Source organism: Podarcis tiliguerta, assembly GCF_965153285.1.
Source record: "Podarcis tiliguerta genome assembly, chromosome: 5".
Taxonomy (NCBI): Eukaryota; Metazoa; Chordata; class Lepidosauria; order Squamata; family Lacertidae; genus Podarcis; species Podarcis tiliguerta.
In genome coordinates, this window is record NC_139538.1 from 43,644,862 (window position 1) to 43,665,364 (window position 20,503).

Below are 20,503 nucleotides of genomic sequence, written 5' to 3' on the forward strand. Positions count from 1 at the left end.
CTGTTCAATTATCTGGTCATCCATCCTCCAGCTGTACTGTCTGCATTTCCTTGCAAAAACCATGGTTTTGGTTTTCTGATAATTTATTGCCAGTTGCTCTCTCCTACAGTATGCTGAAAATTCACCTATGAGCCTATTTAAGCCTATTCTTGTTCGAGATAGGAGTATCGCATCATCAGCATACAAAAGCACGGATATTGATTTGTCAGCCAGTTTGGGGGCATGGAAGTCCGGAGATGACAAACAGTTGACCATATCATTGATGTAAAAGTTGAATAGAACTGGGGCCAGGATGCAACCTTGCTTGACCCCCTTGCTGACAGGAACTGGTCCTATAAGGTGGCCGTTTAACGAGGTTCTTACATGCAGCACCGTGTCTTTATATAAACAGCTGATCAGAAATAATAGTCTTTTGTCTATACTTGATGTGCTCAATTTGTCCCAGAGTCTTGCACGTGGAATTGAATCGAAGGCAGCCTTTAGATCAATAAAGGCTGCGTATAGCACCCCACGGGATTTTTTGGCATATTTGTCAATTAAATAGGCTAGGGTGAAGCAATGGTCTATAGTGGATCTGCCCTGCCTGAAACCCGCTTGCTCTTCCGCTAGAATAGCTTCGGTTTCCAGCCAGCTAGTTAGCTTAATATGAAGATGTTTGGCATATAGTTTGCTGGGTATAGGCAGAAGGCTGATTGGTCTATAGCTCGCCGGGTCTGGCATGGGTCCTTTTTTGTAGATTGGAATAACTATTGCCTCTGTCCAACCATCTGGAAGTAGACCCGTTGAGTCAATCCAAGAAAATAAAGAGGCCAGCAGGGGGGCCCACCAGCCCATATTGGACTTCAGAAGTTCGGCAGGGATGTAATCATTCCCTGGAGCCTTATTGTTCTTTAATTGTGCGATTAAGTTCTCAACTTCCTTTACAGTTACTGGTGGCCAATGAGGTAGGTCCTCCAATTGGATGCATAGTTTGTAATGTTGGACTTCCTGGTCATAGAACAAAGATTGAAAATGGCGCAACCACTCCATTGGTTCCACTGTGCAGATGGAATTAGTGCGCTCCTGGTCCAGTAGACCAGATATGGTTCGCCAAAAGCAAGTAGTATCTTTCTCGTGCGATGCCTTAACCAAACTTTGCCATGCGGCTCGTTCAGCTTCCAACTTCTTTCTCCTTAATAATTGTTTGTAGGACCGTCTCAGATAAATATAAGCATTAAGTAGAATGGCAGTCCCTGATTTCCTATATCTCTGGTAGGCTGATCTCGTTTGTCTCCTTGTTTGCCTGCACTCCAAGTCAAACCAGCTAGCTCCGTTCTTTGCCCTCTTTGTAGCGGAGCTATGTATCGCTGTTGTTAAATTGGATTTCAGTCTTTCCATAAGTAATTTAAAGCGTTCCATAATCGCATCTACTGAATTGCCTGTCACAATAGCGGATCGAATAAGCTTTAACTCCGCTGACTGAAGGAGGAGGGTTAGATTTTCATTCAATATTGGGGACCATTTGAGTCTTTTGGGAGCAAGTATACCCAAATTTACAGAGGGTATATATTGTGGCTCGGCAATGGAATAGTCAAAAGGCCGACCTGCAAGCTCTAGGATTAGAGGTAGGTGGTCACTCAGAGTATTGTGGCCTACTTGGAACTTCCTTACAAAGCTGTGGGCAAATCTTGAAATTAGAATATAATCTATAACGCTTCCCCCTGCCTTGGAAAAATGGGTATATTCCCCGGGACGATCCCCCTCTATGTTGCCGTTTAATATCAGCAGTTCCCTCCGTCTGGCAGCCTGCACTAGGCAGAGACCTGAAAAATTACTTCTGCTATCTTTGGACAGTCGTGTCGCACCAATATCCGTCTGTTCTTCAGGGTCCATAAATAGGTTGAAGTGAGTGTATAGACTGATGTCATCTGTTCCTATACGAGCGTTAAAATCTCCACACACAATAGTCAGGGCAGACGGGTAAGTAGATTCAAGAGGTTCTAAAAACGCCTCTAGTTCAGCCCATGTAGCCTTGACAACGGGTTTTTTTTGGCCTGGGGGAATATAGACATTGACCAGCAAAAGGGTGGTTCTCTTGAGGCTAAGTAGGGCGGCTGTTGCTAAAGAATTGCAGCTGGGTAGGGCTGTTAGAGAATGCGCCAGCTCCGTAGAAATAAAGCAAGCTAGGCCGCCACTAGATCTGCCGCCCTTTAGAGATGGAGAGGCAGGCAGGTAGTGGCAGTTATACCCATTGAGAAATATGGGGTCGTTCTGCCATGTCTCCTGAAAGAAGATGATGTCAAATTGCTTAAGGTAGCACATAAATTGTTGGTTATTTTTCTTGGCGTGCCAACCCGCAATGTTCCAAGACAGCACTTTTAGGCCCCGGGCCCTTCGGGGAGCTGGATCTATGTCACCACCACGTCCAGCAGTTCTTTGGTGTCTAAAAAAACACACCCATTGGCTCTTTTCGAGGATGACTGCTTGGAGAGAGTGTATTGATCCTCTCTTCTTGGTGAATTGGGGCTAGATTTTGGAGTTGGGGGGGAAGCTAATTCATTCGGAGACAGTTTAAGGTAGCTGTGCCAGGAGCTTTGAGATTTCACACATTGATTAGGTTTTACTTTATTGTACATCACAGGGGGCTCAGATTGTAATTCCACGTCTACACATTTGAAGGTGCCTCCCACTGTCTTCTTATCCACTAGACATTTGGGAGATATGGGCTGCACATAAGGGTCCTTCGTTGTCTCACCTTGGTCATCCTTTTTTACTAGTCTGCTTCTAAGTAAATCAAGTCTTTTCAAGATCTCAGTTTGAGCTGGAGAATGCAGTGACCAGAAACGCTTTATCAGCGAGAGTTCTTCCTCCCAAGCGGAGTCCTCACTGTCACACGTGAGAGGCCAGGCGCCAGTTGGATGTGGGGCTTCCTTTTTTTCATTTGGTACTGTTTGATGGAGATGATCCTGCTGGAACTTATGCTTTCTATTTTGATGGTTTTGATGGTTGGTTTTTTCCCTTTTGTGAACTTCCATTCCTATGCCCTTGGGCCCCATCAGAGAGGTTAGAGGAGCTCTGTTTTCAAATGTTCTTAATAGGACTATTCTTTCTTTTTTGAATAGGTTTTTAGCTCTAAACATAAAACTGGCCAGATTGTGGTCTAAAAAAGTAATCAATGCTCGTACCGAGCAATCATCTTGATGTAAATACTCTATAGCGGCTATGTCAGTTGCTTTTACTACCCCCGGTAAAATGCCACTTATAATGGACAAGAAATGGTTTATACGGTCCGACCCTACATAAAATCTGGGCGGTTTGGGGTAATTAGCAAAGACGAGCTTTTGAGGGGTTAGGACTAAACTCCATTCTCTTTTGGGACACAACATCTGTCGAACTTGAGGGGAGTGGTTCCCCTTAATAGTTTGGGTCGCCAGCGCACCTCTGTCTGCAGATTCTGTGCTGGCCATAAGAGGACTCTGAGGCGGTATAACTGTAGATGGATTAGGTCCTTTGTCCCAGCTCGGAGTTAATTCTTCAAGACTTGGTTTAGATTCTTTTATGGATGTATTTACTTTACGTGTCTCATTGGTGGCACTTGAGTTAGATTTGTTTGTTCCACTTGTGGAGAGGGATGGGAGAAGGTTAAAGAGCTTCTGCCAATATTTTTTACAAGTACGGTGAGTTGTCTTAGGCCGCCTTAGGTTTTTCATATTTTTGCTTCTCTTCGTCTTACGCTCAGCTTTTTTCCTCCGGGGTTTGGTGGACAATGGTGGATCCGGGCTGGCTAGGGGATTTGTAATCTGGTCTGAAGCGCTCACATGTTGTTTGAAATTATCCACTAGAGTCAGGAGGAGCCCGTTTGTTATTGCTAAAAATTTTTTGACGTTAAGGAGATCCGTAGAGATCTGGCGTATCTGCTCCCGAAGATAATCACCTCGCGTTTCTGTTCCATTGTCATTGGCTTTCAACCAATAGGTTGAAAGGTTACTTCCAAGTTCCCGCGATGGCAAATGCGGATTAGCATCAGGTGTGTTGGCTGTATTAGCCTTTGTAGCATTCTCTGCTATGGCAAGTTCTTGGGCCAGATTTGTTGGATAGTTTGTCCTCTTGTTGTTTGTTTGCAAGTCCTTTAGCTGTGTTGACCAATCCAGCACTGTGGGTGGCAAAGGCATAGCTACATCTAGAATACTCTCCTTCTGAGTTCTCCTACCCGAGTCTTCTTGGGGAAAGTAGCTGATAATTTTACTTTGTCTCTCTCGGCGCTCCATCGGGCTCTGTGGTGAGTTAGGCAAAATTCCTTGGTCCTTGTATTTTTTCCTAGTGAGGACCATAGTGGATATATGAGTATATATGGGTATATGGTAGAGGGTGCTTACTTGTCGGCGATTTATCTTTTGTTCTAAGCTGGAGTAAGTAATAGCAGAGATGCCGGTTTGTGGAAGTTACCTCCTAAACCTCTCCAACCTCACCAACTTGCTAATTTCTCCAGCAATTTACATCGGGGCTTGTGAGGTGTCAGTCATTTAAGATGTTAGAAAATATTGCTGGTCCTAGGCTTTCATACTATAACTCCTTTCTTTCTCCCTCATTCAGCAGCCTCACGACGTAACCAGTAAAGTAGCTAGGCAGTATAACAAAGAGAAAAGTCCCCTTGGAATGATTATCGAGTTAAACTTGCCTTATGTTTCTTGGGGTTGTAGCTGCTTCGGTTCCTTCCTTTTTTTTTTTTTTTTTAGATAAAAAGCTCGGCGTCCTTCCAGAGGAGTAGCTGGCCTCCCCGTCTGTTAATTACCGTCTTGAGTTTTTTCCTTTCCAGTAACGGGGGATCCCTTCACGGCAGGGGAGTCAGGCCAGACCTCTTCCCTTCCCCACTCACTCGTTTCAGGAGATTACTCGGCTCCACAGCACCAGATGCACAGCGGGGGGTGCGGCAAGGCAGCAAAGCTGAAGCTCGAATCAGGTGATAAAACAATAAAGCAATAAAAGCCCAGAGGGGTTTGAAAACTACTTAAAACTACTTGGAACTTAATCTAAAACAATAAAACAATAAAAGCCCAGAGGGGGTTTTTTTTAAAAAAGACTACTTAAAACTACTTAAAACTTAATCTAGAAACAGACGAAGTTAACTAGGCTACTACCTCCGTCGCCATCTTGCACACCTCTGGGACAGCTAGTTCATACGTACTGTACCTTTGTCTCAGTACAAGCAGCAAGAGATGCATTTTCACCTCAGTGTATGTGAGCAACTGCCATACTAAAATAAAAAACAAAAAACTGAGCATATGAATGGTACAGCATAGCACTGAAGGCTAACGTAGATGTAATTATGTATGAAACAGCCCACTTAAGCGGTTGAATGAATTGGATCATATTTTTTGGTGCCTCCTAGAGTTCTGAGCTTATTTGAAACTAGTGCATTCAGATGATCCAGATTCAGCTGACTAGGTTAGTTTTCTTTCATTCAAACCATTCAGAATGGCCACTACATTTTGGATGGTGAGCCACTGGCAGAGCTGTCCCTCAGCTTCCTGGCATGGTGATCAGTTGCCCGTGCTTTCATGAAAGGAACGCTATTATCAGCTGGATGGCTCATGCTCTCAGCTTGACCCGCCTTTCCCTCTCCTTTATGCACCTCCGCAGTCACTGAAGCCGCCACAAGGCAGATGCCTCTCTTGCCAAAAACCAAGGTTGCTTCAGAGGCAGGTGCATTCAGACACAGGGCGCATAAAGACAGGCTGCAGATTCTCTCCAACCAAGAAATGCTGTGATTGTCACCGGTAATGGAAGGAACAGAAGATGCTTGGGTGAGTGTTTGGGTCATGGAGATACAGGAAGTGAATTGAATGCAGTCGGCTGTGGGAGCTGTGCAGCGTGTGCTGAGAAGCAGGACAAGGATTCATGTTCGGCGTGTGAATGAGCATCTTACTCTAGTCTAGAGCAGCTGCCTTTTTAATCTTGCCTATCCTTTACTAACAATGCCAATATGTCTGATGGTGCTGGACCTATCAAAAGATCCCGCCGCGGTGGCGGAAGGCCGAACCCCCCCCGCCCCAAAAGACCCTGCGCGCTCATCTCTTCCTGAGCTTTCAATCTGCTGTCCCTTTAAATGTCTTTGATACTTGGCGGATTCTCTCGCTTTGCCCAACAGTTTCCGCCACACTTAACATGGCCGCCTCGCGGCTCCTTTCATTGGCCGACGCCCAAGAGGGCGGAACCTACGCCTCATGTCTTCTGCTTCTGCGGCGGTCTTTTAAAGAGCAGCGATGGCGGCCAATGAAAGAAAAGAAGGCCCTCCTCCTGCCCAATGGGGAGCATGCCGTAGGTGGGGCAAGCCTCCCGGGGTACACCAGTTCACGGGTCAGACTTCACAGTCGCCGGGTGAAGAGAGCTGGGGAGCGGGGGGTGGGGTGGGGGGATGGAGAGGAGGCTCCTCGGTGCAATGGCTCTGCTCCTCTTCCAGGCCTTGCCCGAGGGGCTCCCGGCCAGCGTGGAGCCCGCGCAGGTAGGAAGGGGCGGGGAGGAGGGGCCAAAGGGTGGGGAGGGAGGACTCCGGGGTTCGGGCCTCTGAGGTGAGGCGAGTGAAGGGCAGGGCGGGGAAGCCCAAAGGGGGTTGCGGAAGGAGCAGCAGAGAGGCCTCTGCCCCCGCTGCGGGGAGGGCTTGAGGGTAGGTACGGGGTCGGCTGCTCAGAAAGGCCCGCGGGGCGAAGGGCTTGAGGGAGATGAAGGGGCACCCGTGTTGGAAAGGCTGGTGGGGTAATTTGTTGTGGCAAAGGGTGTAATCCTTGGGATGTTGTGCTTCTCGCGGTAGAAAATGTCTGGCACATTAAGCCTTCCTGGGGAAAACGAAATGTGCATGTTAAGTTGTCATTCCTGATTTCATACATTTGCTTCCCTGAGTGTACAAGTGCAACTAGGGTTCACCCTCTGGCACTCTGTGGGCTGTTTATATAATGTGGTGTTTTGCACTTCGGTTCACATACCTGTACAGTGGTACCTCGGGTTAAGAACTTAATTCATTCTGGAGGACTGTTCTTAACCTGAAACACCACTTTAGCTAATGGGGCCTCCCGCTGCCGCGGCACGATTTCTGTTCTCATGCTGAAGCAAAGTTCTTAACCCGAGGTACTATTTCTATGGGTTAGCAGAGTCTGTAACCTGAAGTGTATGTAACCTGAAGCGTATGTAACCCGAGTTACCACGGTATATACAACACACACACACACCCTCTCTTGTGAAGGATGTACAGGCATAGATAGCATAGCTTGTCGCTATGGGGTGCAAGGCTCAGTCCCTATTCAGCTGATCCTACTGTTTATTTTGAAGGACTAACCTGCAGGTAATAGACAGGTGTCCTTAAGGTGGTGTGTATTCTGTGTGATTGAGTATAAAGTATGGCATGAAAAGTGGTCTTGAGTAAGAAAAATGCCATGTGTGAAGCAGTCCTAGTTCCAGAATGCTAACTGTTTACGTGTGTGGCAGCCAAATATATAGTGGCATCTTTTAAAACAGCAATCAAACTTGCCCTAGATAAGAGTTTCCATCAGATGTAACAAGTATCTAAGCCAAACAGGATAGTTTCTTCCTGGAAGAATGAATGGATGCAACTCAAACTTTGTAAATGGAAACCTACAGAAACTAGTGGGCGAACATTGTGTTCTTCCTAGGCATTTTATCTCTGACCTTAAGGTCGCTAAACTTAAAGTCTAGGACACAGAATTAGAGGCTACATAATGAGTGTCCAAATTTTTAATGAGTGCTCTCTCGTGGTCTAAATAAATGATTATTGCACAAAGGGTAATTTCTCTCAAATTTTAGTGTTTCTCCTATATTCTGCTAAATACAGTTTGTGTTGTTCCCCTGCTTTAGGAATTTGTTTTTTTTGCATGTTACTTGTTGAAGTAGTTTCTTTTGCCCTTTTGCTGTTTTGTTTTCATATGTAATCTTTTGTTTTCGTATGTAATAAACTGGTTTTGAAGATACCACAGAGTGCTCTTTTTTGCAAACATATCTCTGGGAAAGAGTGGAACTTTTTTGGAAAAGGAGGAGGAGAAGGGCTTGGCATTATTAGTGAAAGTTCAAAAATTTGGAACAGGGTGGTGGTTTTGTGGAAGAGGCATTTATTTTGTATCTGGATTTTTGAAGGCAATTCTCTTATGGGGGAGCTGAATTGTAATCTTTGCCATATCAAAGAGGTAAGGGGATTGATGGTCATAGGAGCAAGGCCTGTTCAGCTTCATTTGCTTTTGTTAATTCCATCAGCCATATGTTGTATATGTGTTTTCTTTTTGTGCTGACTTCCTGTATTTGAATTAACATACTGGGTTTAAATTTGCTTAAACGTGCTTTTACCATTCTATCTTTTCAGTTTCAGTGAACAAATAGTTTATGCCATAAACTTTTGGGGCATTACAAACCTTACAGATTTTGCTAATGCATGTGGAAGGTATATATGTATGTCCTGATCAAGGAAAGTAATAGTCTCGTTCTAGTCTGCCTTGGTCAGAACACACCTGAAGTGCTGTGTCCAGTTCTGGGCACCACAATTTAAGAAAGATATAGATAAGCTGCAATGTGTGCATAGTAGGGCAGCCAAGACGATAAAGGGTCTGGAAACCAAGCCTTAGGAATGGTTGAGGAAGTTGGCTATGTTCAGTCTGGTAAAGAGGAGACTGAGAGGATATGTGATAGCCATCTTCAAATGTCTAAAGGGCTATCATATGGAAGATGGAGCAGACTTGTTTTCTTCTCCTCTGGTGGGTTGAATTCAAACCAATGAATTCAATTTATAATAAAGGAGTTTCTGACTAAACATCAGGAAGAAATTTCTGGCAGTAAGAGCTGTTTGACAGTGGAACAGATTCCCATGAGAGGTGGTGGACTCTCCTTCCTCCTTTTAAGCAGAGGCTGGATGGCCATCTGTCATGTATTGCCAGGGGTTGGACTAGATGACTTCTGGGGTCCCTTCCGATACTACAATTCTATGATTCTGTGATATATCTTTAAGGCAACTGTGAGAAACATTTGGGCAAACAGATAGTTGAGTTGGTAGAGCACGAGACTCTTAAATCTCAGGGTTGTGGGTTCAAGCTCCATGTTGGGCAAAAAGATTCCTGCATTGCGGTGGTTGGACTCAATGACCCTTGTGGTCTCTTCCAACTCTACAATTCTATGATTCTACAGCTTTCATCACTCCTGGCTATTGGTGTTGCTTGCTGGGGCTGATGGGATTTGTAGTTCATCAACATCAAGAGGGCCAAAGGTTCCCCACACCTGCTCTAAAGTATTTGAGATGGAGTGAATAATAGAGGTAGGTGCCACCCACTAGCAAATGATCCTTCCATGGCAGTTGATTTTTTCAATGCATCCTTGCCCAATTCCTAATTACTGTCTATTTGTGGTCAAATGGTGACTGATGAACCACATTGCTAGTGAGTCAAGGAAGAGGATCTTAGATAAAATTGAGTGGAGATAGAGTTTATTTATTATTTATTTATAAAAATATTTATAAACCACAAAATCCTATAGAAGGCATCTAAGCATTGTCCAACTAATATTAAATCACAGTCAATATAAGAAAAATACATATAAAAACAGAAACGTTGTAAATAACGGGCCAATCTCTTAAAATCCATCAACTGAAGAGACCTGTTGATACAAGAAGGTCTTGAACAGATGCCTAAAAATAAGAAGTGGTGCTTGGTGGACTTTTATTGAGAGAGGGTATTCCAGGGTTAAAACTGTCCCCTTATTGTAGAGTTTTCCATTTTAATCATAACAGAAATCACTTGTTCTCCATTCTCTTCCACATGCTTAGACTGAAGTGAACAGGGATCTCATATACTCTTGTGTGTGTGTTATATTGCTATATTCTGGAAGCAATGAAGGGCCACAAGGTATTCCTGGAGAGATTGTCCTAGATGCTATATGAGGGATACAGAGAGGAGGGCTGTTAGGGCAGCTTCTAGGAAGGATGATTGCAGATTTTTCCCTCTTATTATTCTTGACCAGTTAGATATTTGAGGTTCTTTGTTTTAGGAGCTTAACACCTTTGCTGCTCATCATACCATTACAATACTGTACTTGAGCACAGACATCTGCCATGTTGTTTTATAATTTACAAAGCATTGCTAAGTACTGTATAAAAATTAAAAGTAACACAGGCCTTTGCATAAGCTGGCATTCTACAATCACATTTGTAGAGTCTTACCAACATGTAGGTTCTTGTTTTGAATTGCTGTTTTAGTTTGTTGGAACTTAGGTTAGAGGGGAATGTTTAGAGCCTTGAGTCTTTTGGATGAAATACATACAGTAGACTTTAGGTAACAGGCTGAAAACTGCCTGTCCTGAACAATCTCTCTTGGATGTTTGTTATGATGCCGTAAAACATTTGCAAAGGTTTAAAGCTTAGGGGGAAGAGAGAAAGCCCACTGCCAAACACTATAACTTTTGTGAGAGAAGTGACTTGAAAAACATTCTCACAGGACTTAGTGTGGAGTCTGTCCTGTTGCTAACAATTTGGGAACAAATATAGGATGCTCAAGTCAGTATTGTTGGAGGGTGTAGGACGCTAGAGAGCCCAATAAGGTGGGGGTGCAGCAGGTAGAGCTTCCATTCAGGCATGTGATGAAGGATGAATGAATGAATGGGAGAGAAACATAGGAGTTCTGTGTAGCCGGTAGGAAACTTTTAACAGCTTGAGGCTAGTTTACTTAAAGGATATCCTTACACCATATATGCCCACTCAGCCACTTCAATCCATGGAACCTGTACTTTTGTAAGTGCCACATTATGTTTGTTCTACACTTGTAAATAATTGATCTTTTAGTGTGGCAGCTCCTGCACTCTGGAATTCCCTGTCCATTGACATTAGGCAGACACCTTCACTGTATTCTTTTCAGCATGTGCTAAAAACTCTCCTGTTTAGGGAAGTCTAGCCAGACAGGTGAAGTTAACCTGTATTTAAGTCTGTAATTTTAGCTTATAATGTATAATTTTAACTGCTGATTTTACTCATTTTCAGATTCTTTAAACTTGTTCTTACCTTTGAGTTTTATTATTAATAATAATAATTTTTTTTCGTTAGTCATTTGTTACCCAAGGTCTCTAACTGACTTACAACACTGTTAAAACACAAATAAATATATCATGAAACAGAACAAAAACAACAAAACGTATATTTTATATTTTTTGTAAATTGCTTGGAGGTTTCATATACAATTAAGCAGTATATAAATTTTATTAGATAGATAAATAAAAGGTGTGGACAAAGAAGCAAAGGCCCTGGGGAGGCATAGAGATTGTTCTTGTTTGTGCATGTAGCTAAATTTCACATGCTGGAACTGAAATTTCATTTGTAATAATAATAGTTATTATAATTTCGATGTTTTTGTACCCAACCCTTATTCCAATCTGGAGCAGAAGGTGCCTTTATGTAGTAAATCATTAAAACAAGCATCTAAATTAAACATAACTGTAAAATCATTACATTGTACAGTACTAAAAAGTGGTGTGTGCACTGTACCCCAATGTAAAACAGATCTCAGATAAAAAACCTGGGTAAAGATAATTTTCAAATGGTCCTTAAACATGTCAACCGCAGGGTTTCAAGCCTCATAGAATATACTGTTGAAAGACACTACTTCACATAAATCCTAAAGAGCCAGAATCTAGTTCAACTTTTGGTGCTTTCTGATCTTGGTTTTGCCATTGTAATGGAAACTGCAGTTGTCCATTTGATGTGGAGATGTATGGCGGTCAGACTCTTTAGATTATCTGGAAGTGCAAATCTGCAAGCACAAAGAGCAACATGTGTTAGGTTTGATTCAAATTTATTTGCCTTTTTCTCCATGTGCCTTTTTATGGAGGTCGGTGCAGTTTTAAGTAGATGACCTTAGTATTTCAATAAATAAGACCTTAGTAAGACAATAAATAAGTGTTGCGAGTAGCGTAAGCTGGATTCAGAAGAAATGCTTCAGCTTTGGATTATATTTGAACAATGCAGAGGAAACTACTGATTTCATACAGTTCTAAAGAGGTAGAAAGAAGTTAATCTGTTTTAATAATTATCTGAGTATGAATTTGTAAACAGAAAAAAATATTTGGGATATGTTGGTAAAGTATTGACAAAAAAAATTGTAATAGGTAGTGTAAATGGGAAAAGGAATGCATGGAGATTGGGATTTTATAGTGGGTAACACCTCAAAACTATGTTCCATGCTGGATATGGCGATGGAGGAAAATATGCTCTTTAATGTGTTTCTTGGAGAAAAGAGGAGCATGTAGAACACAACTTTCCATAACCTCAATAAGACTGGATTGCAGTGTGGCAGCAATTCATAGTACTGACTGAGTGCTACTTCTTCAGGAATGGCTTGGGAGGACAACTGATGTTCTAATATGGAAACTTGAGCCTTAGCCTAGTAGCAACTGCTTTTGTTGTAGTGTGCATGTGCTGACCAGCGGCAGTTGCCACGAACTCTTGGTGTATGTGCCAGATGTATGTGAGACTTTGGCCCCTTTCTGCAGCTTTCTAAGAGCAATTTGGCCTGGAGGAGCAGAGCTCATCAAACATGTTCAATGCATAGTAAGGTCTCATGGTGAGTAAGACAAAATTAGAAACAGTGGTACCTCGGGTTACATACACTTCAGGTTACAGACTCTGCTAACCCAGAAATATTACCTCAGGTTAAGAACTTTGCTTCAGGATGAGAACAGAAATCATGCTCCGGCCGCACAGCGGCAGCAGGAGGCCCCATTAACTAAAGTGGTGCTTCAGATTAAGAACAGTTTCAGGTTAAGAACAGACCTCCGGAACGAATTAAGTACTTAACCCGAGGTACCACTGTACTTCAAAATCTTTCAAATTAAGTCATAGAGGCTCATTTAAGTTTGTGACTATAGCATCTTCTTCTGTCTGGTTTTGCATTCTTGCATGTAGGGTTGATGAAAGCTCTGGGGGACTAATTTCAAAACTTACTTGGAGTTCTGTATGTGGTAATTCCATGACATTTTGGCTGAGTCCATCCTTACCTGTTTCCTTGTAGTATGATTTTGCAAAAACAAAATGCCTTTATGTTTTTCTCTCATGGTTGTAAAATAAAGCATTAGTGTTAACTGGATATTCCCCTTTCTCTTGATCTCTCTCCAAACATCTTGTGTTGGAGATAATTCACCTATAACTAATGCGGTTTTCGGATAAGCCGTTATCAGTAACTTAAGAATTCCACATTTTAACTTTTATGTAAGCCTGCATTCCAGCCAAGAAAATCCTCCCTTCCTTTGACTAGCAGCAATAGTTCCCAGTTCTTTTGATCATGCCTCATCTTGTGAGCCAAAGTAGGGTCAAAACAAGTCAATCTTGAAGCACCAGGAACCAGTAGGTGACATTCTTACCTCAAACTGAATGCTGACTGTAGTAGTTTTGTCTGATGTTGGGGGATCATATGCCGGTTTCTTTCCCAGCTATTTATTAGAGGTTGCTTTCTGAGAAGCAATGAGGCTAGCCGCCATTTACTGAGGAAATTATATAGTGGAACCTCGTGTTACGTACTGTCCTCCTTGCGAACGCTTCAGGTTACGAGATCCGCTAACCCGGAAGTAGATGCTCCCAGTTGAGAACTTTGCCCCGGGATGCGAGTGGAAGTCATGCGCTGGCGGGAGGCACCATTAGCGAAAGTGCGCCTCATGTTAAGAACGGTTTCAGCTTAAGAATGGACTCTGGAACGAATTAAGTATGTAACTGGAGGTACCACTGTACCCTACCCTTCAGTGTTGCTGTTCTCCGTGCAGCTAACAAATCCTATGAGAATGAAAAGCAACAGCCCAGATTCAGTCCATCTGGTGTGTAAGTGGAAGTCAGTGCAAGGGCTCCCTTTAGTACAAGAGGGCTCTCCTCCTCCCATGTGCCCCCCTCCATCTCCCAAATCTGGTTCAGGAAAACCCCCAGAACAGCATGCAGAGAGAGGGAATCATTCCACCTGGCAGGCAGAAATTTTTGCACTGATGGGAAACTGTCAGGGAACTGCCATCAGTGTCCGAGGGAGAGAGCAAGCTCCGAAGGGATCCCAGAGAGCGTCCCGGGAGTGGGAGAGGCAGCCCGTCTTCTGGGGAAGAGAATCAACGTAGCTCCAGTGGAGAAGGGGGGCAGATGGGGGAATCGGCGAGGCGGTCCCATGATTCCTTGCCGGGGACCAGCGGGGAGAGGAAGGGTCCTCCGCTGCCTACGCCCTCCTTGCACAGAAGGCTTCCGCGCAGGGAGAGTAGGCGGAGACTGGGCGTCAAAGAACTTCTTTGCTGGAAGAAGTTTAAGAAACGCCCACTGACAGATTCTGCCAGCGATTGAGACAGTCACGGGCAAGTGGCTGCCCGGACAGGAAGGGTTCACTCAGGCAACCCAGCCAGACGTTGGGACAAGCTTACGCACGAGCAACCCCTAGAACCATTACAGAAACGATCAGAAGAATCTGATGTTGATTTCCTCCCAATAAAATCAGTAGATTGACAAGACAACATCACAGCAGGGCCTTTTAAATGTGGTTGTGGGATCAGAGGGTTATTGTTTTGTTTGCGTTATAACTATTTATTTTGTTTTTCTATATTGTATTTTTATCTAGTTAACTGCCCTGAGATCTTTAGATGAAGGATGGTATATAAATTTAATAAATAAAATGAATATAAGATACGGAAAAGTCTTTGCCTGGTGCCAAAGAGGCTTGAGTGGATTCTAGGCACACCATCTTTATTCCTATTGTGGCACTAATCCTAGTCCAGCATTAGTATCTCGAAAACTGAACAAGTTGTTTAATGGGCGAAAAGGGAAGATAAGGAAGGCATGGGGAAAGGCCTGTTTGCTTCCTCTTAGAAAGTTTCCTCTAGTGACTAGTCACTCCCAAACAAATCAATGTGGTGTTGAAATTATCTATATTGTATTGCAAGTAGCTTTATGCCAAAGGAAATTTTTCACTTTTAATTTCTTTTTTTAAAAGCTGTATAAGTGCAGGTGTATTTACTGTCATTTAAGGAAAGTCTGGTGTGTGTGTGTGTGTTTTAATAGCGTCATAGCTGCTCTAGCAGTTGGATTGTGCTATTTCTCATGAGCACTGTCCAATATATGTCTGTGACAATCACACTCAAATGTAAAGACAATTGCAGCTGGTCATCCTTCTGGGACCTAGTTTCAACTTTTTCAAGGGTGTGCTGTGAAAGCCTGCAAAACCAGTTCGACCCAATCCCAAACTTGGATGCTCAAATGAGTTTATGTGCTGCAGACAATGGTTCATGTATACAGTAGTATCAACTGACATAAAAAATAATAATGCTGAGATGGTAATCATGCTGCTGTGTCTTATATTGCAGCTTGTTCCCATAATGTATATGGGTCCTGGAGTAATAGATATCACCACGTTGTGTATCTCTTTCATCATATGTATTTGCAGAATTATATTTATTGGAAAATGCTCGATTTATTTTTATATAGTCTCCCATTCTGGAGTAATGGGGTAAAGGTACCCCTGCCCGTACGGGCCAGTCTTGACAGACTCTAGGGTTGTGCGCCCATCTCACTCAAGAGGCCGGGGGCCAGTGCTGTCCGGAGACACTTCCGGGTCACGTGGCCAGCGTGACATCGCTGCTCTGGCGAGCCAAAGCCGCACACGGAACGCCGTTTACCTTCCTGCTAATAAGCGGTCCCTATTTATCTACTTGCCCCCGGGGGTGCTTTCGAACTGCTAGGTTGGCAGGCGCTGGGACCGAACAACGGGAGCGCACCCCGCCGCAGGGATTCAAACTGCCGACCTTTCGATCGGCAAGCCCTAGGCGCTGAGGCTTTTACCCACAGTGCCACCCGCGTCCCTAGTAATGGGGTATCTCTCATGATTTTATAGCAGCATTACAAAAGACTTGATTCATGTGAACAGTGGATTTGAAATCATCCATAATGTTTACTACTACAGGTCTGTATTAATATTCTGCTGTTCTGGAGTGTGACTAAAGTGTTTTTATGTTTAGTCCATAGTGTCTCAGTGCTTTATTCTCTTTGATCACAGATTGAGATTAAATTCTAGTACTACTGGTTGTTGTTGCTGTAGGGCTGCTGAGATCAGGACTTCTGTAATTCTGTGCCTCACAGTCTCAAACTCTGGACAGACTTGCTTCATTTGGATTATTCATTCTGCTTGTACAATTTCGGGCTTGTTCAGAATTTACAGTTTGGTCTGGGTTTAGGGGAAAGATTTGGATTTGGTATCTTGTAGAAGGGAAGTTGGTATGTTGTAGAAGGTCAGGGATCTGTGGGAAAGAATTTGAGGACATATTGAAGGGTGGGATGTAAAACAAAGTAATTTGCAAGATTCTGTACATACAACCTTATGAATTGTAGAAACAGAGTTTTCTAGACTCCCTGGCTGAGGGAATTTCAGCTTGGAATAAGGCTGTTCAAGCTCTAGTGTTAAGAAATCTGTTCTGTTTCATTTTACCAATATGCAAGATAAATGAGTGTTTTTCAGTTTTTCATATTGCAACAGCTGTTTCAGTTTGATTTCCCCAAGACACAAGCTTAACTGTGGGTTGAAGCAAGGCCCAGATGTACAAAGTACAGAGTACAGGTCTACTTGCCTTGTACTTTGCCTTGCTTAAACAGTCTTGATCTGGATGAAATAGAGGTCACTTGAAGGCACACTGAATTGTGAAAAGTTTGCTTCTGAGTACTTCTAGACTGAGAAACAGTAAAACCTAAAGTTGGTGCAGGATTTCTTTGCTAAAGACTCCTGTCGTCTTCACAAAACTAAAGTTCTCAGGATTCTTTGGCTAGCAGTCATGGCAATTTAAACAGATTTGAAGGTACAGTAGATTGATTTTGTGGTGTAGACACCCCTTAGCAGATATGCTCTATATACTTCAGTGTAGCGAGCTGAATTTTATAGAGAGAGAACTTTTACATGTCTGGATGGGTCCCAGGGACACAGTGCTCTACTGTAAACAAAAATAAGCATCCCACAGTGCTTTTAAGATCTAATTTGTATGGTCAGGGATTGGACAGCATGTGGTATGTCTTGCATAAAGTAGTAATAAAATCAAGAGTGAAAAATCCTTTTCCTCACAGCAGCTCATGTGTAACTTGATCCTGAAGGCCCATCAGACAGATGAATTTCTTAGCTCATCAGGTTCTACAATTATAAAAGAGAGAGAGACTTTAAACCAACAGGTTAAATTAGGCCATGGAAAATGAGAGCAAGTTTACTTAAACTGATAGTGTTATATTTGTATTTATGTTGGACTGACACAACCTCATCAAGCTGTTTTTATCTTCATTCTGGACATTTTTAAGGCCCAGGACAAATTGCTATAGCTAAACAGGTTGGGACAGGGGAGGGGGGAAGCATTTTGACTATTTGCTGTTCATTTTGACTAAGGTTGCCATATCTCCAGAATTTTCCAGACATATCTGGAACACTGCAGCCGCAAGCAGTACGGCTAAATGTATGGGGAATTTCAGGTGTATGGCAGCCCATGTTGGCAGTGTCAACAACTTCTCTGTCCGGATTTTCACTTTTTGAAGTATGGCAACCCTAGTTTTTCTGCTTTCTATTAAGAATAACTCCCCCCCCCCCAAACAGCCCTGGGAAACCTATGGCTCTCTGGGTCTTGGACTGCTAACTCCCATCTGCCCTAGCCAGCATGGCCAGTGGTCAGGGATGATGGAAGTTGTAGTCCACAAACACTTGGAGGGCTGCAGGATCTCCAGTGGTGTCTTAATAGAAAGCTGATTTGACTACCTTAACCTCTCATTTTTAATAACCAGCTACCAAAGAGGTGACCAAAATGAATAGGGTGTTAATAGAAGACATGGTGAAACTGACACTGCATTCTTAAAGGTACAGTAGTAAAAAGAAAGTCTCGGAAGAAAGGCAGCAAAACACATGCAGAGATAACTGTCTCTGCATTCCTTGATGGCCTCTCCTATTTACATTGTGCAGGGTAGGAAAAGAGCAAGGAGAGGATGTCATGCAGCCCCATGCTTTTTCCTAAGGTAAAGGAAATACAAACTGTGCATGTGCATTGCAAGTTGCTTAACATTTTGTTAACAGATTGAGTAATCCTTGCAGCTCACAGTTGGGAATGACATGTCCTTTGTACTAGCTGTGATTATTAAAGTGCCGAACAATCCCTACTCTTATTCCACTACATGCCCTCACTTGTGAAGTATCTAATCTTTATGCTGCTTGATAGCATCCTGGGATACCTATAACAAATGATCTCTGATTTAATTATATCTGCCAAATACCTGTATTTTTCTGCCTATAAGACGCTCCCGTGTATAAGATGCCCCCTATTTTGGGGGGACTCAGATTTAAGAAAATGGGGAGAGATGGCCCCATGTATAAGACGCCCCCTAATTTTTGACATTATTTTTTAGGAGGAAAAACCTAGTTTTATACATGGAAAAATACGGTATATAGAATCATATTTGCCTCTCTGTTGCAGTCTGAACCCGCTCCTATTATTTACCAGAAGAAAGTGGCAGAGGGTACTTCTGGCCATGTTTCTCACTCCTGGCTAGTTATGCGGGGAATCTGTAATGAAATTGTAAACATGGACACAGAGTTCTCTTATATGGGAGGATCAAATGACATCTGCCCCCTCATGGAGATTCTGACTGTTTTCTGTCTGCCTGGTCATCCCTCCCTCTTGGCAGATCTGATGTTGTGAAATGAAAGGGCGGGTCTAAATTTTTCAGGTAACAAGTATGTTTACTTCCATCCTGCTGAGCTATGAGATGCGCATGGTTTGGTTTCACTTCTTGAAGGTACTACTTGTTGGCTGAATCTTAGATACCAAAAAACTGAGTTGTTCACAGCTGTGATTAGTCAGAACACTTGGAGAGTTATATTGCATATTGATGTGGAACGTATGTTGTGTAAATATTACTGCTCTTTTGGTCATTGAAAAGAACCTGGACGCTTCTGAATGTGATCAACTTCTGTCTGTGAAATTGGCATGTAGTTCTCAAAGCATCTCTCATCTTGTAAGGAATAATGTTTGATTGCTTCTTCTCACTCCCTCTTCCTGACCAGTAGTAAAAAATACTTGAACTTAGTAGTGACTATATGTGGTTTTAATGTGATGAAGATGAACTGCTGTAGTTTATGCTATCTAACCAATTAGATATTTTCAGAAATCTATATTCAAAGAAGTCACTTGCCAATGTTCTGTCAGTCATGAACAGGAAATGGAATTTGAGATGAGCTATGAAGAATGGAGCAAGCTTGGTGTTTATTGACTGGTATTGTTGGGAAGAAAGAGCCAGTTTAGCCACTGTGACAATTGTTGTTGTCTGGGTGTACTTCTCTTCTTTCTCTTAGAGCAGTGAATGTACAGTGGTACCTCAGGTTACGTACGCTTCAGGTTACATACCTGGTACACACACACTCCGCTAACCCAGAAATAGTGCTTCAGGTTAAGAACAGAAATCGTGCTCTGGCGGCGCGGCAGCAGCAGGAGGCCCCATTAGCTAAAGTGGTGCTTCAGGTTAAGAACAGTTTCAGGTTAAGAACAGACCTCTGGAACGAATTAAATACTTAACCTGAGGTACCACTGTATGCCTTTCACTCTTATGGAGAGAAGTAAGTTGCAGTGCTTTGGGATGGGGTTGTGGTGAAAGCAAAATATAGCCTCCATCACTTACATTACATGGTACAAAACCTTCTGATGGGTACACTTATAATGCTTGTGCACAATGTGAAAGTGCACTGGGCTGCTACCTTGGGATATTTGTTTATATAACTCTTCCTGAAAACTCTTGGTGTTTCTTTGAGCATGCTGATGACTCTTTTTTGTGGGTGTGGTGCCATTTTACTTACTTAAGGATCCATATTAGGATAATTGAGTTTACTATGGAATTCCTGCAAAATACTCTGCCGGTAGAAATTCAGAAGGCACCTTCTGTTTTAACCTTTAAACAGCTGCTGAAAACCTTTCTATCTGGCTTATGCATGAAATTAAGAATACATCTTTCCCTAATTATTACTTGATCTCTGATGTTATAATTTTATATGGTTTCATGTATGACTGTTATAAACCACTCCTTTTAAAAAGCGAATAGTATATTTTATGAATATTTTTTATAAAATAAATACAGAGGAAATGATGGGGAGAACCATAGGAGCCCCCTCCCAAAATATTTGAGGGGGCTGGGGGGCCCAAAGTTGATGGGCATTGCCATTCAAATAGAGTGTTCACTGCATCATGTGATTAATTATGCAGGACAGGGCTTACCTAACCCCCCCCCCCCAATATTTTATTAAAGTTGGCACTTCTGGGGAGAACTGAGGGGTGCTTGAATACTAGATGCCAGTTTGTACTGCAAATGTCGAATTGCTAAGTTGAAAATGTGATATGTATGTGTCTTAAGAATGAAGATTTATAAGGAAGAGAATTAGTGGAATAATAGTGAAAGGAATGAATGATAGCTTTGACATTTTTGCTAGTTTGGAGTCATAGTTGTAGTATGATGTCTGTGAAAGATGGC

General features: G+C 42.7%; 1 protein-coding gene across 4 annotated transcripts in view; it reads left to right on the plus strand.

Annotated features, from left to right (window-relative positions):
- Positions 1-5,527: 5,527 nt before the first annotated feature.
- WBP1L (WW domain binding protein 1 like) overlaps positions 5,528-20,503 on the plus strand; it is a 50,151-nt gene continuing 35,175 nt past the window's right edge. Inside the window, exon 1 of one of the 4 annotated variants that reach the window (XM_083441582.1) lies at positions 5,528-5,783. In XM_083441582.1, coding sequence (XP_083297708.1) covers positions 5,760-5,783 — 24 coding nt within the window. In that variant the 5' untranslated portion in view covers positions 5,528-5,759. Of the gene's footprint in view, positions 5,784-6,196; positions 6,482-18,732; positions 18,782-20,503 lie in introns of those variants that run through there. The other 3 variants (XM_083441579.1, XM_083441578.1, XM_083441580.1) reach the window with 3 other exon arrangements.